The following is a 24,765-nucleotide window of genomic DNA, read 5'->3' as shown; positions in this document are numbered from 1 at the left end:
ATCAAGGCAGTAAAGAAGATGAAGATTATCTTAAAGCAATAAAAATTGCAGGATTTTAAATAGTATATTGCAAAAAAAAAAAAAAGCCCGTGAAAAACATTCATGGTATACAGATCCAGGTCAAACATCACCTAGATTGGGCATAAGTGAATTGCTGCCTGAAGGAAGTTCTATTTGGAGCTCTAGTACATTAGGTAAAAGTTCAGGCTGTGTGCAAAGTGGCCGACGTGGGTACCAAACTAAGCAACTCATCATCAGCTGACTCCCGTTTAAGGCACTCAGTGTTACAGACACCTTGAACGTAACAGTTTGTCTGTCTTGTTGATATGAAACTTCATAATAGGAAGTAACAATACAGATGAAACATGTTTTCCTCCTAAAATCCAATTCAAAATGGTTCCATCTAATATGCTTTAGTTATACTCCCCAAATAAGGTGAGAAGCTCAGATCTAACAAGACAGAGGCCTCAGGAAGAGGTCAATTTGTGGTGTCATACAGAAATTCTCTGAGATACAAGTAATTATAAAGAGGCAAATCAGTATGTGTTCTAGTTACAGGAATATTCTGTGATTCCTTGACCACTGCTTTATAACTTGGATTCTTCTGCTTGGCAACTCTTTCTGTAACTCAACCTAACAGAGTACTGTTTCAGATCTCAACCTCCTTTCCCATACTTGACACCAAATTGAGAAAAGACTTCCAGAGAGGACCCAAAAAGTCTCGATTAACAGCCTAAACAACAATTAAATATGCATATATTTACACACACATATGGGGCTTCCCAGGTGGCACCAGTTGTAAAGAACCCAACTGCCAATGCAGGAGAAGTAAGAGATGTGGGTTCGATCCCTGGGTTGGGAAGATCCCCTGGAGGAGGGCATGGCAACCCACTCCAGTATCCTTGCCTGGAGAATCCCAAGGACAGAGGCACCCAGCGGGCTATGGTCCATAGGGTCACAAAGAGTTGGACACCACAGAAGCTACTTAGCATGCATGCATGCATATATACACATATATATTTAAATTGGCAACACCATTCAAAAAGCCTTTCCAGAAATGTTTATTTGTAGTCCAGCCACCATTTATCAGCATTTGAACATAGAAAAAGTGGTGTAGAATTTCTGAGTTCCTTTATTTTCTGTTCTGCATTACTTTTTGTGTGTGATTATCTGTCATTTGATCTAACATCTAGAAAAAAGGCATTGCTTCATAATTCACTGTTATAAACTATTAATTTCATTTCAAGCAATACTGTATTTCACACTATGAAGGCAGCATTTTATGGGTTCTCTGGATGAGGCAAAAATACAAACTTTATGTCTTAATAAACCTTGTACTGCATCTGAATAAAGACCAAAAGATACATTTTCAAGGACAGTGATCTTAAAAAATGTAATTATTACATATTTTATCACAATTCAAGATAACTGCAATTTTAAAACATATAACATTTTGAGTACTATTTCTAATTTCATTTATTAAAAATGATTCATTTTTGTCCTCAATTTCAGATTATAGGTTAAGATCAGCTGACAAAGGGCACGTTTTCTGGCTTCTGTAACCACTTAGAAGGTGCTTGTCTTCTGGAGACCAGAGTTCTACTAGAAGAACTCTAGCACTGGGAAGTAAATAGAAAGTCACAGCATGAGTGAACAGTCCTCTGTCGACATTGTAAGCCACAGTGTGCTCCTGTACCCTGCAGAACCAGAGCTCCAATCACCCCCTTACTCTTAGGTCTGAGGCCCACCTCCATCCATAGTCTTAGCCCAGCTTTACTCTCAACCTCTCTCATTATTACTCTGACCCTGTGATTACCCCAGACTTACCACACTGTGTCTCCTTTGCTTACGCCTCTCTGCGGACGACTTCTGACATAAATGACAGGAAGGTAATGTCCCCCTATGAATGAAGGTTCTTTTGGCCTCGATACATTACAGTACTCCTTTTGATATGAGGCTCATGACAGAGAAAGATCAATTTTTTTTTTCCTAATTTTTTTCCATAGTGGAGTATGTTGAGAAAAGTGTAAAACAACATTGGAGACTAAACAGCTCTATGAGACTATTATCAACATGTATTTCTCACTATAATGATCACAATAATTATAAGAGAAATTCTCTACATTATGTTTTCTGTAATGTTCTGAGTGTGCGCCAGTTTAAGAAATTAACAAAAATGAAACAATTGTTGATGGTGTATCAAAACTCTATAAGAATCTCTATAAAAACTTTTCCTGTAAATGTCTTGCTTGTACTGGCCTCCATTCATTGTTTGTGTTCCATTTGCAGACTACTGCTTAGGATTTTAATAAGTTTCATGTTAAACACTTATTAGAACTCATTTCTTTCAGAGTCATTTTAGAGGAGCAAGCCCCTATATACTCCTTGAGGTTACTAAATCATCTAGTATAAAAGAAAATAACTTGTTCCAGTTTTTAGGGACATATCCAAGAAACGGAATAACTACTTTAGTTTACTGAAAACTCCATATGCAGTTCCAAATGCTCAGCTTCTGACATTAATCCCCATGGTATAGTTTGCCCAAGTTCTCCATATTACGTTTGTCTAATGCATAATACTTTCTTTCATACAGTGACTTTCTCTCAAGTATTGCTTTCCAAAACCTATACATTCACGTCTAAAAATCTGTGTAACTTGTCAGTGCTAGTCCCTATTTCATATGTGCTAAAGCATAAGGGATAAAAGGTTACAAATCCCTTAGTGATAGGATCTGGTGACTCCTGGGCAGTTCAATATAGGTTAAAACTCTGTTTACATTTCTGCACATGAATAATTGTCACAAAAATATATGTCAAGGGTTAATGAATATGTTCCTATTAAAAGATAATCTATAGAAAACAGCCTAGTAGAACTAATTGACCACTCAACCATTTGATATTAAACAGTATTAAACAGATATCTATTGCCGCCACCACACGCATGCAACAGTGCTAAGCATGTAAAGTAGTAACAGTATCATTTACTAACTACTGATTACAGCTACTCATCCACTCATGTATTATTTTTCAACTGATAAATATAGAAACCTAAGGAAATAGGTCAAGTAATGCTATGCAATTAAAAATAAAGACTGACATCATAGACTAGCATGTATTTGGAACATGTGTATGCAGCTCAAAAGCTTTTAACATATGAGCACCAAAGCAAAACAAAGACAGCTTAAGTACTCCTGTTTTGACTAGAGTAATGCTACACTTTCAAGATCATAAGACATTAAGTTTAAAAATTATAGTACTACCACATTCTAAAATACAAGTTTGGAAAAGCACAGTATTCAACAAGATCATGGGCTTCCCTGGTGGGTCGATAGTAAAGAATCTGCCTGCAGTGTGGGAGACCTGGGTTTGATCCCTGAGTTGGGAAGATCCCCTGGAGGAGGGCATGGCAACCCACTCCAGTATTCTTGCCTGGAGAATCCCATGGACAGAGGAGCCTGGCGGGCTACAGTCCATGGGGTCACAAAGAGTCAGACACAACTGAGCAACAAAGCATAGCACACAGCACAACAAGAACACAGAACCAAAGGGGAAGTCTGGAATAAATTACTTTGATTATTACACACACATATGCACACACATACACACATACACAAGCATTAAACTGTGGAGACACAAGTGACTCAGAAAGAATAAAACTAACAAAATATGAATTGAAAAAAAAATCTAAGAGCAGCGTTCTACACTCTTACGTCTGAAAGCATTATCTTCTCTTGAATTCCATTATATTCTTAGAGTTTTACTCTCATTTCCCTTGCATCTCCTCATTAACCCTCATGGCTGACTATCAAATTTCTACCTTTAACATCTTTAACACATCCTGGGCCACCTTCTCTCATTATACTTGCTTCTTTTCTTATCGTCCCTCTCTAAATAAATTGACATCAGCCAAATGGCTGCTCAATCAGAAATTTGGACATCCTGTTTTATTCCTTACTTTCCCATACTGTATGTCTCTCTCATCCAATCATCACCAAATTCTATTGATTCTATCTTTAAAATAGACCTCATATCCACCCATTTCGCTAATCCTACTGCAAGCCACTTTCACTCTTACCATCCAGATATTATTCATAAAGCAGCCAGGATTATCTTTTTAAAATTATGTTGGGTCATGTCACTACCCTTCTAAAAACACATCAATGTCTTTCACTGCAATTACATAAAACACAAACATATAGACTGACCTCCCTCAAGAATTCTATTAACTTCTTCATATCAAATGGTTTTATTTATTACCCAGTAAGACATCCATGTGGTGCCTGGTTTCTGTTATTTACTCCAAAAATCACTGAGTATCTTTCCCTACAGTGATTTTCTTGTTTCTTTATAGTGATATCCACTACAGAAAGTATTCTGCAATTTAAAATAGACCTTTTCCTCCTTGTTTCTTATACTTCAGTTTAAAGGGAGCTATGTAAAGGTTAGTCAATTCCTACCAAACATTTCCCCAGGTCTCATGAAATGCACTGTATCTCTGGCCAGGAATTCTTCACAGCTGTATCTCAGCTTGGTGATTATTTAACACAACAACAATAACTTGTTGGAAGAGGATTTTGAAATTTGCACCTGCCTCCCTGAAGAACATGTGACTCATTTATGCAGTGAACTGCTATTACTGATGAGAAAGTACCCCATTCTTAAATAAAAAGCAGTGGCAGTAGGCTCAGAACCTCAGGACCATGATATAGGCCATCAAATATTGCATATTAATATTTAATATTAATATTTAACATTTCATGATTTAATAATATAATTATATTATTTGATCCCATCTACATAGCTATTAGGAATTCATTAGAATGAATTTTAACATTACAAATTTTAAATTTCATCTCTCTTGTCCCCTCCAATGAAACTTGCCAGTCCCTCTGGCTAGCTCTGCAGTTGGATGAAGAGGATGTTATCCACGAGGGAAAGATGATTTGTCTAGCACTAATGGTCACGCAGGCCCAGCTCTTGAAACTCTACAATGTAGAGTCGTCACCCCTTCTTTTAGGCGCTTGGCAGACATTTCAAGTCTCATGTCAAAACGAAGCTGATTTTTATTCTGAAACTACAATTAAGTATCTCCTTAAGAAATGTGTAATTTTAGGCAAGTCACTGAATCTCTCTGTCCCTTAATTTCTTTCCTAAAAAGAGGTTAGATATGTTTATATACTTTTATATACTTCTTTACACTGTTTAATAGAGATGGTCACAGAGCCCCCCGCCTCCAGCTTTAATAATTTGAAATTTTACTTTCTGCTTTGTTCCATAGAGCACTGGAGTCTCCAACCCTCCTTCCCTCTTTGCACACTACATCCACTCCTTACTCAGAAGACATGAGGGCACAGTGGTTAATGGTGTGAACTCTGCAATTAGACAGGTTTGGGTATATAACCTAGCTCTTCCAGTTCTTAGCTGTATGACCATGGAGAACCACTTAAACTCTCTATGCTTCGGTCTTCTCATCTGTAAATGAGATATAATAAGAATGTCCTTGTAGGTTGGGAAGAATCATCTCAACTAACAGTGAGCAGGAAGCAGAGGATGGGATGGTTAGATAGCATCACCGACTCCATGGACATGAATTTGAGCACACTCTGGGAAACACTGAAGGGCAGGGAAGCCTGGCGTGCTGCAGTCCATGGGCTGCAAAGAGTTGGACGCAACTTAGCGACTGAACAACAACAACGAAGCTCATAAATTCCAAATCATCAGCTCCATATTTCTGCTCTTCCAATTAAGACTTCTATTCCTGAAGCACTGCAACCTTTAGGCTGGTTTTAAGATTAAAAGGAACTGGTGAAATATATTTGTCTTTCAGAGATATTTTCATTTTCAAACAAATGCTAAACTAATTCGTGAAACTTCAGGCAGTGCTACAAGGGATTTTAAAATACCTAGGCAAACCCAGGAAAGAACTGGTATGTTTTCTCACAGAGAAACAAGCCTCTCCTGAATCTTTCTCTGGGCACAGTTCTATTGAGTATCAGCTTTGTTACAGCTTTCTCTTCCCCCTAAAAGTGAACCAAGGTCAAATAATTTTTAAAAAAACATCAGGTGTTCTAGAAGCGTTCTACCAGTGGAGGTTGAGGCTTGTTTTTCAGACAGGCATTCTGTATGTTAAAGAACTATCTGTACATATATTTTTCAATATATTCAAATTTCATTAATACTACCTAAGAAATTTACCAGCAACCTCTGTGACGCACTCCTCTGAGGCAGAGGGAGAATGGCACACAGAAATATAACACATCAACCTAACAGCATTGTGTCAGACAAGATGGGCTTTTGATTCAACCGAGCCTGACAAAGCAGTCATCTCAAGGTGACTCATTCCACTTTCAGGATATAAGTGTATCATGTAGTTTGCATTTCCACATGACTGTGATGTGAACATCACAAAGATTATTAAAGTGTCACAAGCATTTACAGAAATTCAGAATTTCACCCTCACATTGTGTACATACAGAGACAGGTCCACAATACAGAACACGGTACAGGTACATTTATTTATATTTAATGTAAGTCCATACGTGAAAACTGCCTCAGATTTTATTTTAATTCAAGTGGCCAGATGGATTCAGGATTTAAATTTATGTCCCCAAATGATTCTGCTATGTTTATCCAGCACTTTCTGTGGGTGGAGTGAAGGCAGAGGTGCTTACGCATCAACTACCTCCTGCTGTACTGACTATGGAAGAACCTCAAAGACGTGGGAAGTTGGCAATTCAAAGATTCAAACTATTGGTTTTGTGTCTTCCCTTACTCAGTGAGAAGCAGTGATAGCTATCTCTATTATAAATCACCAAACCAAAAAGGCGAAGTCTGAACTGAATGCTTCAGAAGTAGTTCCGAACAAGGTGAATTCTTTCAATCATTTATTTACTGTAATTAAAAGTATAGCTCCCTAGTTGCATGAAAAAAACTTGTTACAACTTGTACTGAAAATTTCAATTGCTATTGCATGGTTGAAAGTTGCTCTATTAACTTAGAACCCATCTGATCATTTAAATAGGTTTCTTGCCTTTGGGTCACAATATATTTACAAGACATGATAACAGTTTAAGAAATTTACTAATTAAAAACCCTCTCACACACCTTTTCTAATATAATTGTTTTGAATATAACAGATATACATTACATAATGAAATTTTGTGCTATTAAAACTGTGTAAACTTCCATTCTCAAAATTAATTTGTTTCTGGCAAAAGAACTGGATAATAATATTGTGTGTTACTATCACAATTTTTTTATAGTGTCTAGACCTGATAAATAATTTTGTATTTAGGGGACTGGGAAGAATGATAGTTAACTTTAAGATCTGAAAATATCTTCAGAAGGTTCTTGTATAATTTCTGTCTGCAAGTACAACTTGACATGAAGCAATCAATTATTTTGTTGCTGTTGTTCATTTGTTTAAGTTGTGTCCCACTCTTTGCCACCCCATGGACTGCAGCATGCCAGGCTTCCCTGTCCATCACCAACTCCAGGAGCTTGCTCAAACTCATGTTCATTGAATCAGTGATGCCATCCATCTCATCCTCTGCTGCCCCCTTCTCCTCCTGCCCTCAGTCTTTTCCCAGCATCATGGTCTTTTCTAATGAGTTGGCTCTTTGCATCAGTTGATTGGAAGCTTCAGCATTAGCCCTTCCAATGATATTCAGTACTGATTTCCTTTAAGGATGGACTGATTTGATCTCCTTGCTTGTTCAAGGGACTCTCAAGAGTCTTCTCCAGACCACAGTTCAAAAGCATCTAATTCTTGCACTCACCTCTTACAGTCCCAACTCTCACATCCATATATGACTACTGGAAAACCATAGCTTGACTATACAGACCTTTGTCAGCAAAGTGACTGTCTCTGCTTTTTAATACACTGTCTAGGTTTGTCATAGTTTTTCTTCCAAGAGCAAGCATCTTTTTATTTCACTACACCAGTTATACTTCTAAATATTTGAAAAGATGCTTCCCAATCTCCTGTACCTCCAGGGTTATGGAAGTCTTAAGAGGACACTATCCCTTACATTTCACACCAACCTTGGTCCTAGTAAATTGAAGAAAAAAGTATTGTGATTCATATCTCTTATACATAATAGCACTACACAGGTGTTACAGCTGAACTGTGTTCCTGAAAAATTCATGTGTTGACATCCTGCCCCTAGTAGGTCAGCATGTAATTGCATTTGAGATAAGGTCTTTAGAGAGGTGATTATGTTAAAATGAGGCTGTAATGAAGCAGTTAAACCTAATCCAGTATGAATGGTGTCTTATAAGAAGAAATTTGGACACACACATTGACACAGGATGTGTGTGCACTGAGAAAGGACCATGTGAATAGGCAGCAAGAGGCTGCCCTCTACAAGTCAAGAAGAAAGTACTTCCAGTCTTCAGAATTATGAGAAAATAAAAGTCTGTTGTTTAAGTCATGTCATCTGTAGTCTTTTATTATGGCAGTCCTAGGAAAGTAATATACTATCCCTTGAGATAAATTAAGTCCCCTATAATCTTTAGCTTTGCAGTGTTTTCAAAAGCTTTCATTTGTTTTCTAAAAGTTAAGTTTTACTTAACATTATTTAGATCTATTCTAAATTTTTTAAACCCTTTGTACAATTTTGATGTCCCAATGAGCCAGGTCTCTTAGTATCTTAAAAGTTTAACTGTAAAGTGAATTTCCATAAATCAAATGGTATTTTCTAATTACTCCTGCTGTTTTAACAATTGTATATTTCACGCGATTTAAACAAAGGTATATTATTTACACAGTCTCTTAAAAAAACACACTTGCCAAAAAAACTCACACCACTCGTCACTACAATTTTTATATACATAAGACTTTTAAGTTTGTTAAGGGCAGAAATTATACTTTATTGATGATATTATTTGAATTCCTACCACAACGATCAAGGCCCAGCACACTGATTTGCTTCTAAGGACACTATTTATATAAATTCTGATAAAGGAGTTGTTCATTACTAACAGACATGCTCTAATTCTTATTTCATTATGTTAAAGAAAAGGGTTAAAATTAAAACTGCTAATACCAGCTCCTGTGGTGAATGTGAATGAATCATCTGACTACTATTACTGTGGATGTGGCTCTTGAAATTGATGTTTTTCATTTAGCATTCCAAATCATTACTTACAAATTAAATTTTTTTTTAATATTTAAAATGCTCTACCAAATGCAATTATAACTTATTCAATCCACCAAAGTAAATGGATGCCCTGAAAACATCTTTTATTAGGAAGCAAATAAAAAGTAACATACATTTCTTACTTTCATCATCTGAGGTATTCAGTACTAGAACCAAGCTAATTTTTTAAGCACTGAATACATTAAAAATTAACTGTGTCATTTTCTACCTAGTTAATTAAGTATAATAGAAATGTAAAATCTTGCATTTCTACAATGTCTTAATTCAGTATCATCACTTACATGCGTGATGTTGAATTCTTTATACCCCTCCGTTGTTCACTTGCTTTCACAGCCATCTCTTTCTCCTAGACGTCATTAATGACATATATCAAATCGAAGTGAGTTAAAGTTTATTTGAGATATTTTGAAAAATTTTGTGATAGTTCTAAAAGAATACAGAAACCCTGAGTGTTATATACTAAATTAGAGTTTGAATGCACTGGATCTTATCCATCTGTTTTGAAATTCTTCTATAATTTAAGTATATATTTATGATCTTAAATCTATATCATCGAATATACTCTATATCTATATATATGGGCAAAAAATATATTCTAATTATGTTCTTGAAATCATTTAAAAAATCAATTCTTATGCTAGGATTAAAACTTTGTTTCAGTGTGCATTGGCTAAGATAAATCAACTATAATGCTGGTACCAACTCAGATTTAAAAGCAGGTACAATAAGCGTTTCTTCTTTTCAGCTTTCTGTTCCTATGCCCTGGCCCCAGCCCTTCTTACTTGTGTCTGGATCTTTCATAATCCATTCATTGGCATGACCTGCTTCCAGTCCCTCTCTTTTAAATCCATTCTAAACATTTTTGCCAGGTTGATTTTCACTAAAAATATATTTATTAACAAGTATCTTATTAAGAAAAATAACGAACCCAACCCTCAGTGAGTTGATAGGACAAAATGTATTCTACCAATCTTGAAATTCAGGGCTTCCAACCAAAAGAACATTCTAATTTACTCATTTTCCAGATACATACAGTTTATCAAACTTTGCTATTCTATTTAGTGAGCCCCAGCATACCTCTGCTTCTCATTTCTATTTCCCTTTCCTGTGGGACTGATGGTAGTGTGGTGGAATTCATCTGCTTATCCAAAACCTCCTGTATGCTGTGCCAGAGCTAGATGGTCCTCTGACTATTCCTTTATCTCAGACCTGGAAGCTACTAGATTCCTTGTTCCCTTAGCCTCTAGATGCTGCAGCATCATGACAGAGCTTTCTAAGCCACTCTGACTGTTGCCAATCTCCAGGTAAATTTCTCCTGTCATGCCCCTCTCTCCTTCCTTTTGCCAAGTGGGTCCCAGGTTCACTTCCCTCTTTAGCAAGCACTTTTTGGACTGTGAGTCAGGGTGGCTCAGGAAGAGGATCCAGCTCTTCAGCATCTCCAGGACCAGCCAGTTCAAGTCTCTTTCCTCCCAGGTTCCAGCAGCCTTGTAAAGTCAGAGCCTGTTAAAGCCACTACTGTGTGCTGGGCAGAATGCTCTCTTGCCTCTCTGTTTATATACAGTCTGCCAATCTGTCAGGATTCAGTTTTTATTCCACCAGCTCCTCTGAATCCCTTGGTCCATAGTAATGCCTTCCTACTCTGAAATCCCTTTATCTCATTCACTCTTTGGGTTCTTATCACAGTCTACCTGCATTGTTTGAATTTTTTCTTTTTTCAACCACCTACTGCATATCTTTACTTGAAAGTTCTAGAGATATATACAGAACATCCCCAAAACCTCTCCTCCGTCTAACTTTCCTAATTCTGTGTTCCTTCTCTTAGCTGGTGACAGGACCATTCATTCACTCAGTCTCTCAGGCAGAAAGAGTGGGATCAACTTTGACTTTTCCCTTTTCTTCAAACCCCCATCCATCTCCAATCAATCATCAAGTCCTATTTCAGACCTAAATATCTATAATATGAAAACAGATTCTTCTTCATCCCAAGTGAAGAGAAGTGGCTCAGTCGTGTCCAACTCTTTGTGACCCCATGGACTGTAGCCTACCAGGCTCCTCGGTCCATGGAATTTTCCAGGCAAGAGTACTAGAGTGGGTTGCCATTTCCTTCTCCAGGGAATCTTCCCAACCCAGGGATCGAACCAGGGTCTCCCACATTGCAGGCAGATGCTTTATCGTCTGAGGCCACCAGGGAAGACCTGTTATATAAAAGACTCCTAATTTGTTGTTCTGGACTTGCCAGGTATCTCAGTGGTAAAAGAGTCTGCCTGCCAGTTCAAGAGCCACAGGAGATGTGGGTTTGACCCCTGGGTCAGGAAGATCCCCTGGAGAAGGAAATGGCTACCAACTCCCAGTATTCTTGCGTGGAGAATCCCATGGACAGAGGACCCTGGCGGGCTACAGTCCCTGGGGTCACAAAGAGTTGGACTTGACTGAGGCATGCATGCCCACAATTTGCTGTTCTCTCTTCACTCTAAGTACTTTTCAATCTATTTTTTCATGAAGCCAGATGATCTTATTTAAACAGCAAGTTAGTCCCATGTCAACGCTCAGCTGAAAACTTTTCAGTGCTTTCCCTTCCCTTGGCCTCTATGGCAGACCTACTCTCCCTTTATCTCTTGCTTCCTCCTGCCTCTCACTCCCAGCCCCAGCAGTACTGGACTGGGTGAGCTGCCCCTGCACACTCCAGGCTACTTCGTAACCTCCCCCGTGTATATGAAGGTAGGATCCTGGAATTCTTCCTCCTACCTTTTCTCTTTACCTAGACATTTTCTGGGAAGCTACTTATATGTTCAGGTATTTCCTAGGGAACAAGTTCTAATCTTTTGAGGAAGCAAATGCTCCTCTGAGATTCCACAGTATCTGGAATCTACCTCTGCTACACAATATTAAAAGCAATAATTAATGTTCATTCACTCATTCAAGTACTTACTGAATACCTATGATGGGTCAGACATCTTTTTGTGCTATGTAATAGGTATTCAATAAATGATTTTTGCTAATGAATGAGTGAATTTGCCCAGCTGAACTTTAAGAGCACACTGTTATGTTTTATGTATTTGAATTTATTTCCACTTACCCTCATGTCCTTACTCTATGTCTATCATAGTATTTTATATATAGCAGTAGCTTAAGAAACACTTTTTTACATTTATTTTTACATTCAGTCTTAACATAAACATGTTTTTGAGAAAAAATTATCATTGATTACAAAACACCATGAAGATTTTGAAAAAGTATATAATCATACAAGTTATAAATAACACACAATAAACGTTTGTGAAATATTAACTGCTCATAATTTTGGTAAACTATGGCAAATTTTTGCAGAAAGCTTGCTTGCTCCAAAATGTGAATTTTGGAAACCACAGTATCTGAAGATTACAGGGAATCATCTGTAACAAATAAATACAAAAGTAGAATACAGGAGCATTTTGGTAATATGAAAAAAAGAAAGCTCTTTAAAATTATTGCTATCTGTTATGGGAATTTAATCTAAGCAGTCTGGAAATACTGTAGCTATTTGAAAAAGACAATTTAAACATCCTCATAGGCTTTAGGCCCTATGCCTATACTACCTCATGGTTAAGAGTCTAGATTTGAGGGTTCTAGAGTCTTCCAGATTTTACCCCATCATATTCATAATGAAAAAATCTTCCAGATGATAGATTGGAGAACATTTGTGTAATATCTTACACTAAAAATGGAATTAATATCAGATACTCCTTGAAAACCAAAATGATAAAGATTACAATCCCAACCAAAAAAAACAGCATAAGTTAGAAACAGACAATTCACGTAAGAGCAAACCAAAAAGACTGATGTGCATAACGAGATGTGCCAAAACTCATTAGTTACGAGAGAAAAGCAATACAACAATGAGAAATCACTCATTGTTAATAATCACTAATGCTAATCATCACTCACAGTGATATCAGAAATACTTGTATTAGCATATTAAGATCAGGAAGTAATGCCAATTCTTGGCATGAATGTTGGGATATAGAGACTTTTATTCACTACTGTTTGGAAAGTAGACTAGGGCAGGAGATCTGGTGAAAAAGTTGGCAGAACCTGGCCAAGTTAATTAAACACACACTGAATAATTTGATTAAATCTAGTTCTGGGTATATATAGATATATGTAAAAGAAGTTCTCACCCAGGCTCATAAGGAGACATATATGAGGATATTCATCTCATGTTATTTGTGGTGGCAGGAGTTGGAGTCTATCTGGATGTCCAGCATTGGAAGAACAGAGAGGAAAAAATGTGGTAAATGCATACCATGAAGTACTACACGGCAACTAGAAATATAGGAATAAATGTACACACAGGTGCTCTGAAAACCACAATGCTCAAATGAGAAAAGTAAAGAGGGAATGCAAATTGAAAATGCACAAACCACATATATGTGTCATATAAACAATAATGGCACATTTTATAAGAGCACCATACATACATTGAAGGTACACATTAAAACAGCCATTCTAACAGACGGAGGAAGGAGAATAGGAATCAGAGGGCATTCAGTAAAGAGAGAGAGGGGAGAGGGAAACCCTTCTCTCAGCGTGGACGTGTATGACCCTTCTCCACCCTGTTTCTCAGTGTTTTCCTTGCGTTGCCTCCTTTCAACTAGTCCCACAGCATGAGAATAGGTTACATGTCTTTATAGCCAGGTCTTAATCCACATGCTGCTTGGTGCCATGTGTGTGTCTCATTCCTGCTCAGTACCCAGTACTATGCTTGCACACAGTAGGTATTCAAGGAATATTTGTTGAAAGAATGAATGAATGCACAATTTTATGTTGGCTGACCCATGTTACAATAAGAGAAAGAAAGCCAAAAGCTGAACTCACGATCTTGAAAAAAAAATTCACACAGATCTTTTCAGTGTTAAATTCCAGGCTTCATGTCAAGAAAGAAAAGTTCTTAGATTTCGTTCAAGTGAAGTGGATAGAGCAGCAGTTTTATTTCAATGATACTCATATGTGGCACTGGCTGAACCACTTTCATATTAGGTAATACATTTAAATGGAGAGAATAAAGATTTTTATCTTCAGCTTTTTTTTAATGTCAGCAAGGTAAAGAGATACTACTGTTCAAATGGCAAGAAATGCCTTTCTCTTTTAAAATTTAAAGCATGCATGTTATAATTTTCCTATCAACACAGGATTTTTTATGTTCTTTTATATTGGAATTTCTCAGTGAGTTTTTCCTTGAGCATGTAATATAACATACAACCTGATTCAGAATCACACTTGACATACAAGTATGTGTGTACAATGTATTTTACTTATAACCAAATAATGTATTCGCAAAGAGATACTATAAAGGGCAGAACAAAATGACCCTATCCTTCAGTGCGGGTATTGTTGAATCCTTGATTCTTCCACCGGAATTCATAAATGCCCATTCACCACTACCTGCAATTGAAGGAAGTCTTATCTATGAATAAACTTTCCAAACAATCTTTTAACAGCTTCAATACCCTACGCTTCTCTTTTATAGTAAAACTGTATTTTTTTGGCTCATACATATTATAGTGAAAATTTTCATTTAGGCCTTAATTCTTCTGGGAACAAAACATTTTTCTAGGATAACTACTCTTATTGGGAAATGAACACATTTTCCATTTCTAAGCATGTAAGATAATTTACTTAAATGGAAGTCTCTCATAGGGCTATGCTGATCAGCTCTAAAGTAACAAGACTGCAATGCACCATTTGATTGCTCATAAACCGATTAAAAAGAGTCAAATATTATAGGTTAAATACTAATTAATGCAAGATAATTTGTACTTAGATAATAGTTTCTTTGGAACTGCTAAAGCATCTAAATAATCTCTTTTGGCTTTTAAGTCATGTGTTTATGTTAATACGGCTTCCTTCCAAATCTCTCTATATTGTGGTCTTAAGCTCAATTCTTTCTTGGAAAAGGCACAGAACTCACTCTAGTATGCATAGGTGCCTCACTTAACTAGATCAGCTCTTTACTGATCTGAAAAGCCAGGGTCCTGAGATTGATATATGGGATTCCCAGGTGGCTCAGTGGTAAAGAATCCACCTGCGAATGTAGGAGATGTGGGTTCGATACCTGGGTTGGGAAGATCCCCTGGAGGAGGAAATAGCAACCCACTCCAGTATTCTTGCCTGGAAAATCCATGGACAGAAGGAGTCTGTCTTAGGCCTGCAAGGAGTAGCAAGCACAGGTTGGCAAAGAGTCAGACATGACTCCGAGACTGAGCAGCACAACATGAGACTTATACACATGAAATAGGTAATTAGAAGAGGACTTGCTGCTGCTGCTGCTGCTAAGTCACCCCAGTCGTGTCCGACTCTGTGCGACCCCACGGACTGCAGCCCACCTAGGCTCCCCCGTCCCTGGGATTCTCCAGGCAAGAACACTGGAGTGGGTTGCCATTTCCTTCTCCAAGAAAGAGGACTTATTTCACTACAAAAAAAATATCTGTTAGGTAGAGTGTGCTGATTCATAATAATGGAAATTTTACAAACAGGTATATTCTGTGCAGAAGCCTAGTCAATTGCCAAAGGCAGAAGCCAAGTCTTACAAAAGTAAGACTTCAAATGATAGGATTGATTGCCACTGTCTTGAGAAGGCCACCACAAATCCTACAGGAATACAGACTACACTTCACTTTACAGGTTAATTTGTTTAGTATCAAATAATGAAAATTAGATCCTGCTAAAAGAGAGACTCCAAAAAAAGCAGAATGTTTGTAACAAACTCTTTGTCTACTCCGGTTTTTAGAAGTCATAATTAAGAATTGATTGCATATCTTCTGCTTGATTCTATATACTACCACTTTTCCCTACTCTTTCCCCACCCCAGAAAAGAGAATAAAACATGCTCACAAGCAGGAAAAAGAAAGATTAAATGTAACATTTCTCAAATACTTGAGGAAAGTGAGATACCTGACGGTATAGGCTTCTAAAATCACTGCAACTCTCTAGAATAACACAAAATCTTGATAACAGCAACTGCTTCTTTCTTGATACTTCTTTGGTGGTTTGAAATAATCTATGAGATGGTAGGACTGTTAACTAGATGCCCCAAAAGTCAGTGTGCTATTAGGCTGCCAAAATATCTGCATAGTCTCAAACCTATAGAGAAGATGATGACATCATTGTCACTGTGCATCAGTGTAGTCACTGCACACTCAGAAACTTACTCACTTTCAGTGCTAAACTTGAGAAATATAGGCAAACTTGAAATTCACTTGAAGGAGTAGAATCAAAGTACTTGGAGACTTGAATAGTAAAGGCAAAAAGGAGAAAGACTGAAAAGGAAACAGGCAGGATATCAGAACTGTCTTTGAAAATATGGAAAACCATCATATTAGAGTTACATGAGTCTGACGAGTAGAACTAGACCAATGGTTGGAAGCCACGGCAAGTAAAAAAACAAGGTCACAAAGCTCTCGGAAAGACGAAGTATGTATCCTTAACTTTAAGTAGTGAATTCCCTGTCCCTGGATGTGGTTTAGCATAGTACAATGACCCAGGAAACTGATAAGAGAAGATTCAAGCAACAAATGGGTAGTTGGATTAGATGGTACCTTCCAGTTCTGGCATTGTATGATCTCTAAAGCAAAGTGATGAATGAGTCTTTTATTTGTCTTCAAAGGGAGATTCATATTAAAAACTGGCTTGTTATGAAGCTGCTGCTCTGGGACAACCCAGAGGGACAGGGTGGGGAGGGGAGTTCAGGATGGGGGACACACATGTATACCTGTGGCCGATTCATGTTGATATATGGCAAAAAACATCATAATATTGCAAAACAATTATTCTCCAATTAAAATAAATTACTTTTAAATGGCTTGTTTCATAATTTAATAATTAATAAAAATATACTACCTTGAATTATAATTTTGCACCTATTATTTAGTATTACTTATATATGTGGATATATATACATGTAGAGCATACATTTCTTGCTTTTCATGTGACATTTAGCCAGGACTTTCCAGAGTTTATGCTAGAAATCAAAGAATGTTATGATTTCATTTCTTTTGACCACTAGGGAAAATTAGGTCCAGTTCACAATAAGGGGGTACCAGAGGTAACGGGAACACCCTTAGGGAGTACACAATACTGCCATCCCCAGGCCAGGAAGATGGACCAATGACCTTGTGACAAAAGCCCAACAATTTATCCCCATCAAGACCTAAGCATGTACATGCTGGAATGTTTCTCTAATGCCAAAAAGTTTTAAGAGGGAAGATGTTCTTTTCCAGTTCCTTTCTCCCATTTCTACTTCTGAAAACACACTTGGAGGCTTCCTTTCCTTTCTTCGATTTCATAGAAATAGCTATCCTGTAGAATAACTTATAAAAATTCTGGTTTGTTTACTGTTCTTAAAATAATTATAAAAAAGCTGATTCACAGTTAACCTTTTGAAAGACAAAAATATAATTTAATTTAGAAAGCAACTAAAGTTAAGTGAAGACTGAGCAATTTGTAGACATGGGCAAACCAAAAGAGGAATACTTAGGAAAGAGCCAATATTTGTAATTCCCAAGACTAATTATGCTCACTAGCAATCCTTATACAACTGTTCTTTTTCTTTTTCCTTTAAGACTGGTAAAAGAATGCTTAATTTAAAATATGATTTGTTTATTGTAGAAAACCTGGAAAATACTGAAAAGCCTAATGAAAAATAACCTTCATACTTTCACTACCTGAATGAAGGAAACTATATTTTGGTATATTATTATTGTTATCTATAATTAAATTTAATGAAAACTGAATCATGCTGTATAATTTTATGCCCTTTTAAAAAATTTACACATTGTGAGCCTTTTCTCAGGCAAACATTGCAAATTCTCATTTGGATATGATATTTCTCCACAATATCCACTGAGATTTTAATTATTTCACACCTCTCAGATTGGGCACATAATATATCTCACTTGATAGATTTTGAGTGTTTCATGCATGGGAAATATATAAATTTTATTTACATTTTGCAACCTAGGACTTCTATAATGCCTGGTACATAATGGATACTAGATATGTTTATTATTTACTCTTTATGAATTGAATACAAAAATCAACCTGAAATGAATACCGAGAATATTGAAGAGTTTTTAGCTCAGGATAGCTCCAGATTAAAAAAAAAAAAAAAAGATAACTACATACTTAGATGACTATACACACATGGAGACACATACCCTCTAAACAACTCAAAGTCCTGTATCTTTCATAAAACTTTCCCTGACAAATGGCACCCAAGTTGAAGTCCCCTTTCCGTAACTTTCATTAGCAACCAGTAAGCATTGTTCTATTGAACAGATGTGTTGCTGCTGCTGCGTTTTTTCCATTGGTCATGTATGGATGCGAGAGTTGGGCTATGAAGAAGAAAGCTGAGTGCCAAAGAATTGATGCTTTTGAACTGTGGTGTTGGAGAAGACTCCTGAGAGTCTCCTGGACTGCAAGGAGATCCAACCAGTCCATTCTAAAGGAGATCAGCCCTGGGTGTTCTTTGGAAGGAATGATGCTAAAGCTGAAACTCCAGTACTTTGACCACCTCACGCGAAGAGATGACTCATTGGAAAAGACTCTGATGCTGGGAAGGGTTGGGGGCAGAAAGAAAAGGGGACGACAGAAGATGAGATGGCTGGATGGCATTACTGACTCGATGGATGTGAGTTTGAGTGAACTCTGGGAGATGGTGACGGACAGGGAAGCCTGGTGTGCTGCGATTCATGGGGTTGCAGAGAGTCGGACACAACTGAGCGACTGAACTGAACTGAAATAACTGAAGCATTGTTCTATTTAACAGATGTGTTGCTGCTGCTGCAGCTAAGTTGCTTCAGTTGTGTCCAACTCTGTGCGACCCCATAGACGGCAGCCCACCAGGCTCCCCATCCCTGGGACTCTCCAGGCAAGAACACTGGAGTGGGGTGCCATTGCCTTCTCCTCTGCCTTCACTTAGGGTCATGTTGGTCAGGTCTGCACAGGACAGGGAGCTTGGTCTGATTCTCCCCTGCTCAGAGGACCTAACCCCATTTTCTGAGCAGCTCTCCTCTCCCACCCACCCTTTTCTCTCTCTCCACCCACTCCAGATGGAGACCATTTTCCCTGAAAAGGAAGAGTATGTTCAGGACACATTTAGCAGACACGAGAACATTGAGACTTAATATGGATAACCACCGCCCAATTGTTTTTTTTTATTAAACTAAAAGAGAACTTCCAATTTTAATCTTACCTTTTTTAGTAATGTGAACGAGAATTTTGTTCCTTTTGTTAGAATACTATGGCAAGACATGCGGATAATTGTGCTGGTCCAGATGGTGTAGAAGGGGAAAATGGAGGAGAAACGAAGAAGAGTAAACGTGGAAGAAAGAGAAAGATGCGTTCTAAAAAGGAGGACTCCTCTGACAGTGGTAAGTGACTTTTGTTTCTTGAGTTAGTTAAAAGTGGCAGGTTTTGGTGCAGTGTTTACAGTGTATTTATGTAAAGACGTGCTGGAATACAGAGATAGGCCACTCTCTCGTGCTTCCTTTAAACCTCTAATCTTCCTGATGTGTGTATATATTTACAACAGCAGTTAGCTTATTCCCAGAGCAAGTTTTTTTTTTTTTCCTTATGGTGTTCCATTGCTTGATAAGATATGTTATGTTCAGTTAAAGCTGAAGCAAAATTAATATCTTTATACTCAATTTACTCAGATTAGTGATATTCTAAGGCCAGCAGAGTTTCTTTTCTATGTTCATAGCTTTTACATTTAGGAAGCTGGTCTAGATTTGAGCAGTGAATCTAATGGACATGAAGAAGGTTGCTTAAGCATCCTGACCAACTTCTGGTTTGACTGCCTGTGTCAGCCTAGCCTTGAGATGTGTTGATCAAATCCATGAAGGTCAGCCTTTCTCTTCCTACCTTAATCTCCCCATTTATAATTTAAAACTTTGCCAGTTTTCCTAACATTGATGTTCTTTGGGGTGTTAGTCATGAAATCCAGGCAGAAGGTATATGTGTTGAGGTGCTAAACTCATGAAATGGGGTGGAGAACAAGAGTGTTGGTAATGTAGGCGTCACATTTGATGAGACAAACTCATTCCAAAGTGTGAGGTTTTATAATGTGGATGCTTGGGTTACTGGCACCTAGTTGAGAAGGCGCATCCATGGCTTCAGTGTTTGAGACTTGTGGAAAAGGGTGCAGAGGAGTTCTGTTTTGGGGAAGGTGCTTACAGGTGACGCCTGATGGATTTCTGAGAAGCTCTAAGTTTGTCTTCTACGTTGCTTTGTCAGAAATAGTGGGAAAGGAAATGAAATTTCTGAAAACTGAATATATGTATCACTTTATTGGTTTTATTATAAAAGTTGTTCATGAAAATACTAGGTCTTTTATATTTAAATATATAAGAAGTCCCTTTTGGTTTTTTATCTTAAAAAAGCCTTCACTTTTCTATTCAGAACTTTTTATGGGGGAATATTCATCTAAGCATAAGAGTAATTTAATTTTTTGCTGCCTTTTCTAGTGGAAAATCTTGGGTTTTAAGTGAATGCCTCCTTTAAAATGTCACTTTGCTTAACTTTCTTTTTTCACTTTAATTTTATAAAAGCACATCACACACTACTGAGAATCATTGTGGAATCCCTTTGTTTGGTAAAGAAATTGAGTGGACTGTTGGGAGGTGCCAAGTAATGTCAGTGGGCCTCAAGAACCAGCAGAGATGCCCAGATAAACTTGAGCTTCAGGACACCTGTAGTAGCTCTTGGCTGCCGAACCTTCTCCAGCCACAGACATGCCTTTTTTCTCATGGCACTGCCATGGTCACTTCCGTGGTTCATCTCCCAGCTAGACCAGCTCCATTCTCCTAATTGTACTTTTCCAGAATCAGCTGCACAGTTTAATGAGAGTTCCTAATAGGTTTCTGTGGTTCCTCCTTTCGTCTTCTGCACTGGAGAAGACAGGAGGAGGAGTTGCACAGCTTTGGGGCCTGTTGTCTCTTTATCCCAGAATGTTTGGACTGGTGAAGGCCAGAATCATATATGTTCCCTCCCAGAAGTTCTGCCTGTTGGTCATCAAGAGAAATTGACCACCAGAGTCTAATACTATTTTCAAGGCTTTTAACCAAAATCTCTCCAATCCAATAAGCTTTTGACCCTATTAACTTTGTGTGCTTCTCCCCCTGCCCCCTGCTCAGTTCTGACTGAATTTGTTTAGCTTTCTAGGCGTTGGGCCAACTTAGGCAATAGGGGGCTTGAATAAGTTCAGCAGGGAAGCATGTCGTTCTTGACACGCTGCCACGTACCAGTACGTTCCCCACATTTTCACTTAGGATTTCAGTCACTTGACAAGGCTTTTTGTCCTGACGATCAGGCATTTACCCACAGATTTCTAAATTTAAACATTTGGTGTGAGCAAAAGAGAATGTGCTTGTAACCTGTGCTTCTTGGAGGAAGGCAGGCAGGATATCTTTTGTGCCATGGCAGTGGGGGAGGGGTAGCAAGAGCTCTTCAGTTGCCTACAGATGTGGGCAGCAGAACACCCCTAAACTGTGGTTAGTTGTGCCTTATAAATCACTTCAGTTTCTCCGTTTCTATAAAATGAGGGTAATACCTCTTACTTAATGAAGCCTATATGGAATAATGGAGAATTTTTATAAACTCTGATGTCTAGTGTAAAAAGCATCTGTGATGATGTGGTAGAATGTAAGTTGCAGAGCACAATTACAGGCATTATCTCTTTGTGATCCTTGAGAGTGCTTTAGAAATTACACAAGGAAACTGAGGTTCAGTGTGGTTATCATCCTAGGTCACACACTTAGGAGATCTGAGACTCAAAACTGTATTACCAGGCTCTTCATCAGTGTTCTTTCTACGATAGTTCCCTCTCCTTTTATGTGGTAATTGCTTTAGGGAGAAGGTAAGGGAGTTAGGAGGACCTACTAGGTTTGGGACAGCTGGGAATTAAATTCCAAAATTTGACCTCAACACTTTTCCTAGTAAATGGGGCCTCACGGTGCTTCAAGAACTTTATACACACAAACACACACACATCTTCCACCACTCTTCAGGGGTCCATCTCAGGCTTCGTGTCCTGTTTTATCTGTGTATAGTAGGTAAAGGGAACATTTGTTTCATTTTCAGCTTAAAACACCACTTGGTGGGGGCATTTATATAACTGGCATAAGTTGGAGTTGCCTTTAAGAATTTGAAACTCAATATTTTGATATCTAAAGACAAAAGAATATCCAGTCCACATAAAATATGAATAATGGTATCCAAGTTGATTTGCTTATTAACTTAGCATTAATACGAGCTTACTTTGTTTAGTGCTGAAAACAAAAATTCCAGTGAATGGAATTTTTAAATGGGCTGTTAACGATGAAAATAAATATTTAAGTGGACTTCACAGAATACGTGATTATTTGTGTGTTGCTTTTCCTTCCACCACTCGTCTCTTTGCCCCACCCACCACCTCTTCTTCCTGATTTCATGAGAAGAAAATGCTGAGCCAGACTTGGATGACAATGAGGATGAGGAGGAGCCTGCTGTGGAGATTGAACCCGAGCCAGAGCCCCAGCCAGTAACCCCAGCCCCACCACCTGCCAAGAAACGGAGAGGACGCCCCCCTGGCAGAACCAACCAGCCCAAACAGACCCAGCGTAAGTTGCTTGTCTCAGCTCAGTAGGCTGGCATCCTCTCCCAACATGTGGGGAAGCCAGACGGGTCCTTGTTCTTTGGGTAGGTGGGAGCTGAGCCATGAGAACAAGTTAAGGTCACACTGAGAACAAATTCTTAGGAAGCAGTTTTTTTAGTTTTTTATTGGGGAACATCTGAGAAAGTCTCTAGAGGACTGTTAAGTTTCAGCAAGAATAAGTCCAGAGTTGAAGGGTTCTTCTATGGAGATGGTATACTTGGTCAGTGTGGGAGGGTTTTTCAAAAGCAGAGTCTTACCTGGCAAAATTGACATGGTAAGTGAATGTAATGTATTAAGAGCCAAATTTTAAAGATGGAGGTAATAAAGGGAATTTTCCAGACAGTGTCCCCTCCTAAGAAACTCCCAGAACCCATGGATTCTTGTTGCTGGGCTTCCTGATTATGAAGGACATTGGGAAGCAGTCCTGTACTGGAACATGGCCCTTGTTATTGCAGGCTCTTGGGAGTCTCAGGTTCTGTTCTAGTTCATGAATTCTCCTAAAAGTCTGGCAATCTTCTTTCTTTGCTTCAACAAATGCCAGCGTCATCTGTTTTTTTTTTTTTAGTATTTCCCTTGAGCATGTCGAAATGTCTTGTTCAGGGGTGTTGGGAAACTATTTTGACCTACAAAGATTTGAGTGAACCAACTGGTGGTAGGACCCTCGGTGGTTGAACAGCTTTCAGACGCAAAGATATCAGGTTATGAACTTCTCTGGAAGGTTCAGTGGGCTAAGAACTGCAACTCCATTGCAGGGCCCCAGGGTTCGATCCTCTGATCAGGGAACTATGATCCTGCAGGCACAGCTAAGCTCGGTGTGCCTGCCAACTAGAGTACCTGGCAAACAGTAAATTTGGTTTAAATATGTCAGTTCTTTTGCCTGTACGGTGCGGTCACTGCTCTAAAAGCAGACCTGCCACATCCTGCACTCTGAAGTATACCTTGTCTTGTAATCTGTCCGTGCAATTTTTTTTGCCTGTGTCACACTGCTATTGTGAAGCCTAATTTATGAGATAAAGGAAAACTTAAGATTTTTAATACATGAATTTGGGAGGCATAGTGCAAAGAGGAACTGTCAGTGCTTGTTGTTTTGGTATGGATCTAGAGTATTTGGCCTTTGTGTAGTGCCACATTATATGGTTAATTAAATCATTTGTTATTGATGTTCTCGTATATCGAAACTGAGGCTTTCCGTGTTGCTCACTTTCATTTAGTGTCAAGTCTGAAAAGACTCTTGCAATTCTTGGGGCTTTAGAGGAGCAATTTGTTTTCTCATGCTCTCTTTGCCAGCAACATCAGCCATCATCAGGGTCGAAGACCAGAATACAGGTGCCATTGAGAAACTATTATAGGTTGAAGTCAAATAAGAACCAGAACGGCAGCCCTGGCGGAGGGGGGAGGAAGAGAGGCCCAGTCCAGCTGCACAGTGCTCCCAACGGAAGACCTCACTGCCTGAAGATGATCCTCAGCATGATGGACCTGGTGATGGGCGGGGCCTTGGCTCCTTGGCCAGGACTGCTCTGGCTGTGGTTTAAACGGCCTGCATCTTAAATTTTCCTCCCTTCTTTCTTCTTTTGGCTTTGGAAAAGCACATTTTACCAACATTACTGAGAACTAAACTTCAAGGATGAATGTTAGAAATGTGATTTTAACTAGAACTTGCTGTTTGATGTTAGCAAAATCCAATGAATGTCGTGATGTCCCTGAGGTTTTACTGTGAATCTGAGGACAGTGTTCACCCTCCCTGTGTTTTCTTTAGCTGGAAACAGAAGACATTTGAACCGCTCTCTCTTGCAATGGTAAACCACCTCCAGAAACACCACCGGGGTTTTCCCAGAAGTCTTATGGGTCACTCCCAGGAAGTTTTTTAATTGTAAATGCAGACTTGGAAGGACTTAGACTGTTTAATACTGGTTTTGCTTTTGCTTTTCCCTGACTC

General features: G+C 38.4%; 1 protein-coding gene across 1 annotated transcript; it reads left to right on the top strand.

The window, feature by feature from the left end:
• The first annotated feature begins 19,402 nt into the window (after positions 1-19,402).
• Positions 19,403-22,947, top strand: LOC112445631 (transcriptional repressor CTCF). The gene is made up of 2 exons (XM_024989131.2): positions 19,403-19,566; positions 22,633-22,947. Exons 1-2 carry the CDS (start codon positions 19,437-19,439, stop codon positions 22,818-22,820), a joined length of 318 nt encoding a protein of 105 aa, XP_024844899.1. The 5' UTR covers positions 19,403-19,436; the 3' UTR covers positions 22,821-22,947.
• The last annotated feature ends 1,818 nt before the right edge of the window (positions 22,948-24,765 follow it).

The sequence above is a fragment of the Bos taurus genome, unplaced genomic scaffold (genome assembly GCF_002263795.3).
Source record: "Bos taurus isolate L1 Dominette 01449 registration number 42190680 breed Hereford unplaced genomic scaffold, ARS-UCD2.0 Leftover_ScbfJmS_220, whole genome shotgun sequence".
Taxonomy (NCBI): Eukaryota; Metazoa; Chordata; class Mammalia; order Artiodactyla; family Bovidae; genus Bos; species Bos taurus.
The sequence above is the reverse complement of the archived record's forward strand: the minus strand, read 5'-3'. Positions and strand labels throughout refer to the sequence as shown.

What these genes read in the sequence shown, in the direction of transcription:
- LOC112445631 (XM_024989131.2), top strand. Translation starts at nt 19,437, where the DNA reads ATGGCAAGACATGCGGATAATTGTGCTGGTCCAGATGGTGTAGAAGGG. An exon ending in GGAGGACTCCTCTGACAGTG is followed by an intron (nt 19,567 to 22,632) that starts GTAAGTGACTTT and finishes TTTCATGAGAAG; the next exon opens with AAAATGCTGAGCCAGACTTG.